Source organism: Pyxicephalus adspersus, chromosome 4 (assembly GCF_032062135.1).
Source record: "Pyxicephalus adspersus chromosome 4, UCB_Pads_2.0, whole genome shotgun sequence".
In the NCBI taxonomy this organism is placed as follows: domain Eukaryota; kingdom Metazoa; phylum Chordata; class Amphibia; order Anura; family Pyxicephalidae; genus Pyxicephalus; species Pyxicephalus adspersus.
Window position 1 is genome coordinate 127799910 of NC_092861.1, and position 13865 is coordinate 127813774.

Sequence of the window (13865 nt, forward strand, 5' to 3'; positions counted from 1 at the left end):
TGGCTGGCAAGGTGCCACACAGGATCGCTCAATCCTAAAGCAGGTCTGAACCTGCCTTTGGAAGTGGAAGTACAGTTTACCATGACATACAATAAAAACTTGTCTACCGTCCTCAAATTGGCCATATGGTCCCCCTATTGCACAGTACAGTAATGTACAGTAATTTTTTATGTTTCTTTCTGTTATATCGAGCTCTACATCTCAACAGAAAAATGCATTCTGTAACTTAGAATAAGTTCACCTGCCACCAAAATCTTCCTGCTTTGTTTACTTAAAAAAAAGGAAGTCTCCCAGTGGGTAGCTAAGTGTCCCATGCTTCCTTTTAGCTAAAACTCCAAGAGGGAGTAAAAGGAAGTCTGTTTAACTTTTCGGGCCCTTATTTCTAACCGTATTCTGTACCAAACATACTTAAGTATAAATCAAGATTTTTTCCCCTCAAAATGCTATTAGAAAAAGAAACTCAGTTTATGCTTAAGTCACATTGAGGAGGTGTAACACACTGAAGAGGAATTTATTATGCAAGAGTTTATTACGTACTTTACATGAGTGAGCAGCGCAATCTGCTGGTAGCCAACAACCACACATAAATGATCATTTAAGAGCAATGACCCATCATAACCAACTCAAAAGTTTGGGTTGATATTCCTAATAAGCCAAATATAGACAGCAGTCCTAATATCAAAACTACCTGTGAACTTCCCACCCTAACCCCTCCGCCTCCTCTTTTTGTCATTGTATAACTGGCATGTCAGGTACAGGGACCAATACAAAAGCATCACAGCCATACTGCTCCATATAGAGAGATTCACCTGGATTTTCTGGCTAAACGTGACAGATAAATATTAGATAAACAGGATGGCTGTAGTGTGCATAGTAGTGCACTACACTCCATTATAAATGTGCCCCAAAAGGAAGAGAAGTCTCTCCTATGGAGTCACAGAAAACAATTTAAAATAGTAATAGTTCTAACTTCTTTCTATAAAATTCAATTCCTCAAAATAAAAGCTTTTGCTGGATTTTTTGATGTCATGGCATCACTTCTTTGGACAATATCAGATATAGAACTAGGAAGAGATCACAGGTCAAAAGCATGCTGTTCACGGGAGTTCCTTTATTCCTGGAACAGGCAGGGGAAGCCGGGATTGCTTGGTATCCTAGCATGTACAGGTCAGCTTTCTGAAATAATGACTTGCCCGCTTTAAACATTGTCATAATGCAGTGTTCAACCCTGAATATTTTTTTAAGCCATGTGGGAAGAAATTCTAGGCAGGTGTCAGCCTCTGTACTGTGACCCAACTCATCAGTAACCACCCAGAAACAGCTTTGTGGTTTCTGATAAGTGCCAGATGTGGTGCGCCCGGCTAAAAGGGGCTGGGGAGAACACTGTAATGTACTTTTAAAATTCTAAAATTAGGGTTTTGGGTTGTGGTAGGAAACCAGAGGGGAAAAAATGCAAAACAGCAAGAAGCACTAGCCAATTCAGCACAGAAAAAAAAAAAAAAACAGTAGGGCTTATACCTGGACCTCAAGGGTTCAATTCTTACTACTATAGTACTATAGTAGCCATCGTGTTGTGTTGCAGTATGCACATGTTCTAACCCATTTTATAGCTGTGCCAGGTTCTTTCTGTCATAAGTGAAATTAGCAAATCCTGATACACTGCGGAATAGATTTTGACGTAGAAAATAAGGATCTGATGTCAGGACTGATTCTAAATGTGTTACTATTCATGTTATGTATTTATATATGGATGCAAATGTTTAATCATTAAAGTTTTCTCCTGCATCTGTTTGTTGTACTTGAATTCATAAATATTTTAACAAGGTATTTTTATACTAAGCGGAAATGGAGATGTGCTCCTCTATATCCGCCATGTTAAAGAAAGCTAGGTGTTAAAATATTTTATTTTATTTTAAACTTGAGAAAATTTCTCTGTGTCCTCAGAAGAGAGGCTTGATAAACGTTTTGTCCCCATGGATTCATGAAGGTAGTAATTTTATGAAAAGCTTGATTTAGGAGGTGATCTGATGAGGAAGTTCAACGAGACAATTAGATTTTGTGGCGTTTTGGGATGAGTATTACAGAATGATATAACAGCAATCAGAATTAGAAGCACACTATTCCTGTTTTTTCTGGTATGCTTTCTGCTTATGCTATGCTTAACTCTTTAATGTCACAATAAAAGCAAGTTGTATCCTTAAAAATGACAAAAGTCAGTTAAAAAAAAAAAAGTTTACTTTTTTGCTTTTTGTTTTATCCATTTTTTTTAACTGTGATTTTTTTCAGCCACTTAGCAATTACTTCCTGACTACAAATACTCCAGTGATAGCAGCATACAATTTATTCATTTGGGTTTTCTAATGGTGATAATAGTAGACTGTGTCTATGTAATGTGTGTTGAAACTTTTAGTTTCAATTGGAAAGCAGTGTGATATGGGAGCACAGCTAGGAGAAATAGCATTGTCACCCTCTGTTAGGAAATCCTAAGCAAAACCTCCATGGCAAGATCACCATGTATTATTTGTATTTACACTGGCAGATTTGAACATGAAAACTAATATTAACATTTTGAACCTTATAGGGCATTTTATGGCCAAAATTAGTGGACACTTGACCCCGACACCTCTGTGGGCTTGTTGGACATCCCAATTATTTTATTTTTAATATTACACAGTATTTATGTAGCTCCAACATATTACACATTGCTTTACAATGTCCATGGTCATATCACTAACTGTCCCTCAAAGGGGCTCACACACCAGCGTTATGCGTCATTAACATAGTCTAATGACGATTTTTTTTGAGGGAAAGCCGATTAACTTCACTGCATGTTTTTTGGAATGTGGGAGGAAACCGAAGTACCTAGAGGAAGCTCAAGCAGTCACCAGGAGAACATACAAACTCCTTGCAAAGGTGAGAATGCTAACAACTGAACCAACCATGCTGCCCATTGCAAAGCTATTCATATTTATACGAACAATACAAACCTCTGCAGATATATTAGACTTCACTCTTCTAGGAAGGCTTTCTACAAGAATTGGAGTGTGTCTGTAAGACCTATTGAGCCTCAAAAATTAGATACTTACGCTGGTCAGAAAGTCCTGACCTACAACTAGTGCCAACTCATCATCATGCCCTTTAGTAGGGCTGAGTTTGGGATTCATTGCACCACCCGAGTTCCTCCAGGACAAACTGGTCAAAGCATGTTAATAAAGATCTGGCTTTCCAGAGCGGTTACAGTCATGATGCAACAGAAAAACAGGCTCCCCCAAACTGTGACTACATACTGTGCAAGGGTACAATTGTCTGAAATGTAGTTGTATGTTGTAGCATCTCCAGTTCGCTTCAGTAAAAACCCTTGAATTTAATAATCTGGGTGGATGTCCCTGAATGTTTTTTTGTTATACTTGGTGTATACTTGGTGTATCAATTTTCTGTACTGTTCTCTTCTAATTGCTTGCCTATAACTCTGAATTTACCCAGTTTTACAACTCATTCATTACTTGCTAGATGAACATCTTCCTGCACATCAGCTGACACAAGTATTGCAAACCCAAACTTTCAAACATGGGAGCATGCTGCATATAACATATATATAGTGATACCTCGGCTCACGAGTGGCCCTGCTAACAAATTTTCAGGCTTTTTTCACGATTTTTTTCCCCACTGTTTATAGAACTTAGCTAACGAATATGGACTCAGCTAACGAATGTAAACAAAATTGAAGGAAGTAGGACACCCAATATTATGAAAAAAGTACAGTACTTCCTGTATACTGTATCAGAAAGTGAGAGGGATACATCGCTTTCACCTATATAGAGAAGGGTTTCCAGAGTGCCACAGAGAGAAACTCTACTCATACCAGTGTCCGTACGGTGTGCGCTCCGTACAAAGATTTTGGCTAATAAGTGTGATTCCAGAATAAATGATCCTTGTTAGCCGAGGTATCACTGTATAACATAGGGGGCCTGGAAAAGTACTAACCTGTTACGCATGATGTGTATGAAGTGAAACATACATGCATTTTCCTTTGTGGTGAATTTAAATACACCTGAATGTTATACGTACTAGTTGGGTTTATGCTATGTGATACAATGCCCAATGATCGCAGTATATTTATAGTGAGCCATTGGTACTTGCCAGTTTGGGGTGTGTAGCTGACATTGTTTATCTGTGAACTAGGGTTTACAGCAGTTTTCAATGTGCTGAATAATAGATAAGCTTGTCACACCCAACTATCCAAATAACTTGTCAAAAATCATACTGTAGCAGACCAGTCATTTTGTATTGCTCCTAATGTAGCTCTTCCTTGGAAATATAAAGATCCTTTTAGCATATGTAGGGGCACTTCAAACATGGCTTTTCTGCTTTAACAAACCTCTAACACTATGGGCTGTAATTCTTAAACATGGAATCTGACATTTCCTTAAACATTCCCAGGTGGGAATTCATTACCGCTGATAAAGAAAATTATAGTATGTTTTCTACTTAGATTCTATGTTCAGGTTCTTTAAATAATACACGTTTGCTTGCTAGAATGAATCGTACAAGAGAATGTTATAAGGACAAATTGCCATTCTCCAGGTCCTTGGAATGTCTTGTTGATGACCATGAGGATAGTTTGGTCTTCTTGGTGAGGCATTGTTGGAATGTCTTGTTGGTGACCATGAGGATAGTTTGGTCTTCTTGGTGAGGCATTGTTGGAATGTCTTGTTGGTGACCATGAGGATAGTTTGGTCTTCTTGGTGAGGCATTGTTGGAATGTCTTGTTGGTGACCATGAGGATAGTTTGGTCTTCTTGGTGAGGCATTGTTGGAATGTCTTGTTGGTGACCATGAGGATAGTTTGGTCTTCTTGGTGAGGCATTGTGGGGCTCTGAAGTACAGTCAGTTGATAAGTTGTTCCATGATAACCAGAACTTGTGTCTCTTGTCTGGGAGCTTCTGGATGGCAATTTTAGCTTAAAAAAACCTTCAATATGACTGTCATCTGTCGTAGACTGTCCTCTACAACCTGCAATGAGGGTCTCTACGTGTGTATCTTTTGCCTTTCTATCTCTACTCTTTTACTTTGTAACATTCTCATCTAAATAAACTTTCAAAACTTTCACCATGAGCAGAGGATTTTGTTTTCCTTATTGCTGGCATTGGAACACACAGGTGGACCTGAAGGAAGTTTTCTACGAGGGAATGTTTGATTCTCTATTTGATTGCCTGTCCTAAAAACTTGGATTGGTATCCTGTACTATACTTCAAATGGGTTCAGTCACATGACATTTCCCTAGACTGTCTGGTGGTTTTAATTGATGAATACCCTATATTTTCTGTGAAAATCACAGAAACATATTTCTGCTTTTGAAGAGACTGAACGCACTTTGTAAAATAACAGGTTGGGGAGATTTAGATGACCCAGTTTGTGATTTTTTGGAAATTGCTCTGCAGCTTTTTAATTGACATTCATTTCAGGGAGTTACTGATGCCTGGATTGTATCCTGTTCTACCACCTGCTTCTTGTCACTGAGCCGTGAGAAGAAAATCTGCAATTTTCTAATCTCCCTTTCTGATCCATTTCAAGTGTGCTCACTGATTGACAATTGTATGGGCCGCAGCGTCTAATTTCAGAGCTGCCAGTATATTGTTGCTCTGTAAAGTGAGGTTTCAAATGAGTTCTCTGTGTTATTGTATGTTTTTCAATGTCAATGTCAAGTCATTAAAACTATTACATAAGAAACACTGGTAATTAACTTGAAATGCTCAGTGATATTGGTAAATGACATACCTTATATGTAAAGGTAAAAGCAAAAGTGTCTCTTTTGTTCATAAAGCTTCCAGAACTGGTTTGTTAAAGGATAACCTTTTGTTGTTACAGGAGCTTTACACTTTATTGCAGATTTCCAGTGTCACCAGCAGTAGATATTGGCTTTCTTCAGATGCAGAAACAAATATTGTCTAAGACCTTGTTCCCATTTTAAAGAAAGTTCTACATCTGTTGGAGTATATTGAACGGCAACACACAGCACCTGTAAGGCTTCCCGGTGTGATACTCACCCCCTTCTTTACACTGAATAGGGCAGCACAACATATAGGCGTAAACATAAGACACTCAATGTCTGATATTCTGGTGTATCACATACTATGTGAAGCGCAGTCAACTACATTGCCTTACACATAGTAGTAACAAGGCCTAAGAGTTAATAGGCTTATTGATACAAATGTATATAGAGTATGTGGTGCTTTTAGGACAAAGTTCTCAGGCTTACCTTGCTGATGATAATTGATGTTCAATTAAATCCACTGTACTCACCTGTTCTCGTTCTTTCATAGGGCTGTGCCATTTTCTTCTTTCTTCACTTCCTGTAGACGATCTTTGGCAATCTTGGTTTGCTCTGCCAGAATGACGTTCAGTTATTCCCGACACACATAGTGCAAGGTGCGATTGTACCCTGGCAACCAAAGCTTTATGACCGAAACCTAGAGCGATCAGGCAGGTAGGAGGATTATTGCAGAAGGGACATCACCTGTCCCTTTCTGCAGCAATGGCTTGGCTGGTTGTGGATTCTTAAAAGTTAAACTTTGGTTCCCCTTTCAAGCAGAAGTAATCTTTGAGCAAATGGTGTTTGGGTAGTCAAGGCCAGTGATAAATCAGGAAGGAGAAATAGGCAGTGGCCTACAATAGGCAGTGGCATACAAATGACTAGGCACAAAGCCAAATTTATGTTGATCAATTGGTGACCTCACAAAATTTTAATGTTGTACCGGACTGAACTGATGGGCAAACCGAAAAGGTGCACCCCTATATTGCAGCCATTATCAGGGACATTTATATGATGAATGCTGGCCTTTTCGGAGCAGTTAGTATGGATTAAACAATGAGGCCCATTCAAGATAGTAAGCTACTACCCACACGAAAGGCACGCAGTGCATTACTGTGCAGCCATTAAAATGTGTTAACCCCGGTTGGCCATGGCTGCAAGCTCCTACCCAATATAAACTTCCTGGGGTTTATGCTTGCTATGGTGGCACCCTAACCCACCACATGGTATTTGTGTGGGCAGGCACTAAAATAAAGATTTCTGGGTGGTTGTTAAAACGCAAATCTGTGAATCATTCAGTAAGAAAACACACATCTTGTTAATGGAAATAAGTGCATGATAACTGCAGTGCTTTTTAAATTATTCGTTGAAAGCCGATTAATCTGAATTTATTTAGATAATCTCAAATGTATCCACTTTTCAGAAGTGACAAATTACAAAAATACATAGAAATGCCTGTCCGATCCGAGGTATATTGATCTCCTCTTCTCCAGGAGGAAAACTGTGATTAGTTTTAGTTTCTTTTCTTCTGAAGACATTGAGAAAGCTTTTAAAACCTGATGTGACAATGGTTCTCTGAAAAATCTATCATGCCCAATCATGTGGATAATGCAATATCTCCTGTGCTTGGCAGGCTGAATCACAGAGGTGTTAACTATTCAATATCATGGGGCTGCAGAGTCAGCACAACCAACAATCTTTTTTTGCTTTTAGTTTTTGTTTTTAATTTTTTTTTTGGCAGTGACATACATTCACAGTAAAATCTGGAAGTAAAACAAATATTTCTGTAACCTCTGAATCATCATAATCTGCAATGGGATACTTTACCAGTGAACAGAGCAGTGTCTGGATATATGAGTTTCTTTTGCTTTGAAATGACAAATTTCATTGCTTAGCCGAGCACAGATATAGAGGAAGTAATCGATCCAGAGGGGCTACTGAGGAGCTCAGTGTGACAGGCCAAGCAGTGATTAATAGACAGCTTTCAGGTGTTTCTCAATTCCCACTATCATTTTATTTTCCCAGTTGGAGCTTGTACATTCTTATTCTGCAGAGTTGCATTACACAAAAACAGTCTGGAAGACGGGGACATCATTTGTGAGCCTAAAATCTTTGTTTAACACCACAAAGAACACATCGACAATGATATGCACAAAAAGATTGAATTTCTGCTTCCTAAAAACAGAATTCAATTTAACGGTAACAGATGTGTTGATTGTCAGAAAGACTTCCTGTCCATTTAATGTATGTCAGGCAGTATAGAAAGAGGATTCTCTAAGGGAAGGAAATTCTCCCCAACGCAATGTACTGTCTGACGTCCATTAAGTGAGCGGGAATAAAGGGTTTCAGGTACACACTTAGAACACAGATGTTACCTACCCACAGGTGGACAAAAATATATCTTCCTTTATTCTCTTCATATCTCTATTCCGAGAGCAGAAAAATACTTGTTCTTCAGTTATAAGGGAGTAGATGACTCTGTGATCTTCTTTCCAAATGACAGTGGTGGTGGTTGGTGATTGGCTTCTCAGGGACCATGCACGGTATTATATGGATAGGACGAGAGACCTTGTGCAAGTGCTACGTCAGGAACTGGAACTTCAAAAGAGCTTTCTAAAACCTAAGGGGTGTATTTAAAGGAAGGCAAGTATGTTCAGCAGGTGCAACCACTGGGCAGAGTATGAGTTCCCCATAAAGCCCAACACCAGGGAAAACTTTTTTTTTAATAGTTTTTGATAAAACAGGGAAGGGTCCTGGAGTTCCATTTAAACCAACATAATGATTTGGGAACATAGAGATTTTTTCCTAAGGTAACAGAGAATAATTTAAGGATTTAAATGTTCATGTTGTCTGTGCCCAAAAAAAAATTTTTTTTTGTAAAATTTTTTGTAAAATTTTTTATTCGAATAGGTGCCAATTAGCTTCTCTTCCTTCTATACGATGCCTGTCAATTGTTAGGGAAGTGGATGTAACTGCTTCTTGTGTACACACAGAGTATTAGAATCCTGAAAGAGGTGCTTAACCATCATTACTCTATTTTTTACATTTTATTGCTTCCCCTGTCCTTATTGACATTTAGGTTGCTATACTGCCTGACACCCATTAAACAGACTGGAAGTTGGCCAGCTATAATTTCATGGATATCTATCTTGTCTATCAAAAGCACATGTAACAGGTTGACAACATAGAGCATTTGGGAGAATGGGACAGAGCATTGTCCCCCCATATGTTCAAACATTAACCTTCATGCTAGGATCCACTAGGTTTTTCAATAAAAATGTAAAATAAAAATATTAAAAAGTATTTTTTAAGTAAAATATCATGTACTTCATTGCTTAGCCAAGCACAGATATAGAGGAAGTTATCAATCCAGAGGGTCTGCAGAGGAGGCCAAGCAGTGAACATTAGATAGCTCTCAGGTGTTTAAAACATGATATTGAAATGAATGGCTTTATATTGACCATAATTAGTGTTGTTTTATACCTGTGCCGAGTTCCTCTTCCTGAATACGATCTTCAGTCATCTTGAGGGGCTGGACCGAAATAGCATAACTTCCGTTCAAGAGTTTAATCATTCCGGCACATGGGAGGGCAACTGGGTATCATCGGGGATCCTTAGCGAAACAAATGAAAGTTCAAAATGGGATTATAGTTTAATATCAAAGTTTAAGGTGGCAGATGGCTCAGTGGTTGGCACTTTCACCTGTGCAGTTCTGGGTCTTGGCCCAGGCTCTGTCTACAAGGAGTTTGAATGTTCCTTTCTTCCGGAACTCCAGCTTCGCCCACACCTCCAACAAAAACATGCAGTTAAGTTAATTGGCTCCCTAGAAACTGTCCTTGGTATGTGTGGAAAATAAGCAGCACAACCACAGTGCTGTGTGAGCTGCCAACTGCTGGGCACAATATGGACATGTGAGGATAATAAAAATAAAGAATGAAACTAATCAAATAAAAAATATTATAATATATAGGTTTTGTACACATTTAAGGGTAGAAACCTACATTTGTTTCTTCTACTTTGGCATTGTATATTACACACTGCATAATACGTTGCTGCTTTTTGAATAAAAGATGACCGTAATAATAATATATAACTATAAAAGCTGTTCACAGCCCATATTTACTGGTAATGCCCCTGCGCATAAGGAAATCAATTTACTGTTAAGTACAATGGAAAGATAAGCTGCATAGCGCTAAGATGATAGTAAAAACGAATGGGACTTTTTATTAATAATATATTAAGGCTATCAAATAAAAGGATGCCCAGACCATTGAAATGTAACTAGGTCATTTACAAAGCATCTATTAGCTCTTCTGTGGCCTTGCCGCATACTCAGTGGAGCCTTCATTGCCTTCTCCTGTGTCATGCTTTAGTATCCCTGACCGTCTGGCCAGTGAATAATGCTGTGATAAAACACTCAGTAGTTGATATTGGTGTAAGCCCTTTTTTGCTTGAACAAACAGAATTAGTCATGTTTGATGCCTCCTCAATCTTTAAAGCAGGCTCGAGTAAATAATATGCCAGAAGTGTTTAGACTTCAGCGTGTCTAGCATGTTGTTGCTCTTATTTGCAGTGAGGCCTTTTTCAGATAAAACCCAGTATGTCACCTTTTTGTGAAATTCATTTTAAACTTTTATAAACCGGGATTTTTGTGTTCATAAAATGTTGACTTTTAGCAGATATTATTTTTTGGACATGTAGGTGCCATGGAGGTACAGCTATCTGGCTTTTTGCTTTCTAGGACGACACATAACAGATGATTTCCTATGCAGATTCAGATGAGGATAGTCTGAAATAATAGAATTAGTAAAATAATCCAATTTGTGCTGGAATGAGTGCATGGTCATCATCATGATAAACCTCAAGATTGCTTTTGCTGCAGCTTTCCAGTGAAGTAGTGTTAAATCTACATATTAGTAATTTTTTTTATTATATATGAATAGGCAAGTGATCATTTTATTCTACTTGTATACTCTTTGTAAGATAATTTTTATATATGACATAGGCAAGTACATGTAAGAGCAAAGTCATTGTACCTGGTATGGGCGTAGCTTAGATAGAACAGGAATGGCAACAACAAGAGCCACTCAAGTGTTCTGCACTGTTAATACATTGTGTTCTCCCCAGCCCCTTTTACCCGGCCACCACCACCCAGCTGTTTTTGGATAGTTATTGAAAATTTTGGTTATAATACAGAAGTTGCCCCCCGCCTACAACTTCTTCCCACTCAACTTTCAATAAACATTTCTCGTGAGAACACTGTACTATGTTAACAAGTAACAATAGGAGAAGTGACAAACGGATAATCTCATAATTTTGCTGTTTCTTTACTGCCCAATCTCATGCTTGGAAAGGAGACAAGACCTAGGCCCATCTGTTAACTTAAAATTAAAAAAAAAAAAAAAACAGGTCTTTAAGATTTCTATGCTGCCTGACAGCTGTGTAACTTTTAGAAAATAGTTCATTAAAATTCCACAGTGGTTAAACAGCTCACATGTGGGTATTTCATATGTGTGTTAACCACCTATCCAAGTCTGCCTTTAGGCAGCGGATGCTGCTCACATGTTCTAACATACAAATGACCACCATAGAAACATTGACAAATGTGTACATAAATACTGTCATGAACATATAGAACAGAACAATAGAGAACAGCTTGCCCTGCCACTGATGTTTTATTTGTTTCAGAGCGTTCGTCAAATGGGCAATCTGCAGCTACATTATGTGTGAGCCTTGCTTTCGTTATTACTGCATAAACAAAACATCCATTTACACAATTTCGCATCCACAGCTCCATTTGTCAAGTAAATAAATATTACTTTTGTAACTGAATAAAACGCGTACCTGCCACTTTGCTCTAATTGTAATTTTCGGTTCGGTCACTCTGCACCCGACTGTTATCTCACAGAAGAATAACGCTATGTCTCATCTCAATGCAGGAGCAAACTCTGGCTCTCCGGAAAGAGGGGATTGGTGTCGTGTTGGATTCTGAACTGCCTCATCTCATTGGCATTGATGACGATCTTCTAAGCACCGGCATTATATTGTATCACTTGAAGGTAAAACTTGTGTCTTTTCTCCTCACTATGCTGTCACTTTTTTAATCTCTACGAATTGCACACCAGCTGATCTCACTTTAATCTACATGCCATGGTCAATAAATGTCAAGGTGTAGGCTCAGTCTTCTGTGAGTATATTGATGCAAATGCCTCATAAAGGAAAGTTGAGGAATATATTCTTCTTGAAATGTCGAGTTTTGGAATAAACATCCAGATATTTATGAATGTCTTTTTTAAAGGGCCCATCCACCCTGAATTTGTTGTTAAAGTTATCCTGAGTTCTGTTTTTTCTTTTAAACCTTTTAATATTAATATTATTATAATGTATTTATAGAGTGCAAACATATTATGCAGCTCTCTACATTAAATAGGGAACCTTAGACCGGTGCTTCTCAACTAGGGTTCCTCCAGAGGTTTCTAGGAGTTTCCTGAGCAATAAATAATTTATACCTCTTGGGTCACTGTAGGTAAAACCAATAATTTTTTCGGCCATCTATAAGGTTGACATCCTTCCAACACTACCACACTAATGCACTGTGAGCTGTCATTCTAGTAACTATACTAGGGGTTCCCTGAAGACCTGAAAATTATTTCAGACTTTCCCCCACACAAAAAAAATGTCGGGAAACACTGCCTTAGACATATAAAGCATACATCTTAACATGTCTGCATGTATTTTCACCAGCCTTTAGCCCTGAACCTGAAGTAGCTGCTTTTGTCTTTTCTCAATGCACACCAGTGGTGGTCCCATCATTGTGATTGATTGCTTGCTGATTCGATAACATGGGAGTAGATAGGGTTGAGTATAACCTTATTTGATGTTATGGCCTTTTTTTTTATTGTACATTACACAGGATATATTTGGAACCAGGTTAGCCATTGCAGTTGCTATGGTCCTAGAACAGCCAACAATTTTGTGTGATGTCAGTTATATAGAGGACCTACTCTCTCCCATCAGCCCTAGCTGGCAGGAGGACTGGGTGCTTCTCCACACAACTTTGCAAGTCAGTGTCTTTCCACAGGGCATTCTTTGCTCTATAGAAAAGTATGACCAGGACAATATTTTTACACAACAGAAAACTACATAATTGGCATGCTTTCCAATCCACGGTTTCAAAAAGAGGGAAGCACAGGGGTGAAATCTATTTTTTGCTTTGTAATTGTGTTCCTAGGCTGAAATTTAAAATATGGGTTTTTTAGCAGTAGGATTAAGACTTGAGTGATAGAGCAAAAGTGGAAATTCCATTTGAAGGCAGGAAACCTCACCCACACATTTAAATACATGGTTACTCCTTTAAATATATGAAGATCTTCAGTGCACGATTGATTATACTAAAGATTGAATGGATTCTTGAAGAAGGCCTCAAACGTACTAGCTGTTGATAAATCTAAACAAGATTGCGATAGATCAGCCTTTTATGATCTTTTTAACACAGGAACCTTTAAAATAAAGTTCAGGCCTTCAGGGTACTCCTATAGTTACTATTTCCACAGCTCATAGGACATTTGGGTAGTGGACTGGGGGAAGAATGCCTTGTGCATTGCTGGTGGGAAAAATGTCACCCTTACAAATCGCCAAAAAAAATCATTGGTGTCTCTTAAACTGATCCAAGAGGCACCAATTTCACATTGATCAAGGAACCTTAGCAACCTCTGGAGGAACCCTGGCTGAGAAACACTGTATATGATTGTAATTGTGACCAGAGACTGTATTATCAGATTGTTACAGGTCATATAGTCAGATTAATTCCCAAAGGTTTCTCTGTCCAGGAGCATCCAACAATAACTAGAATATTGATTTAGAATGAACTGACCCTTAACAGACTGCTTATTTAATAGTGAGACCTTACATTGATTCTTTAAACAATTATATTTACTTTAAATACATTTTAGCTTGTATGTGATTCTAAAAGTAAATTCTATATGCAAGTTCTGAAATTTGTATATTCTTTCTATAATAGCTGTACTATAAACTGTTAAGTATAGGGAAGGTTA

At 38.2% G+C, this 13865-nt stretch overlaps 1 protein-coding gene across 3 annotated transcripts in view; it reads left to right on the top strand.

Annotated features, from left to right (window-relative positions):
* KIF16B (kinesin family member 16B) overlaps positions 1 to 13865 on the top strand; it is a 196429-nt gene that overhangs the window by 68779 nt on the left and 113785 nt on the right. For all 3 annotated transcript variants that reach the window (XM_072409599.1, XM_072409596.1, XM_072409597.1), the window contains exon 13: positions 11751 to 11870. In XM_072409599.1, coding sequence (XP_072265700.1) covers positions 11751 to 11870 — 120 coding nt within the window. The remainder of the gene's footprint in view (positions 1 to 11750; positions 11871 to 13865) is intronic.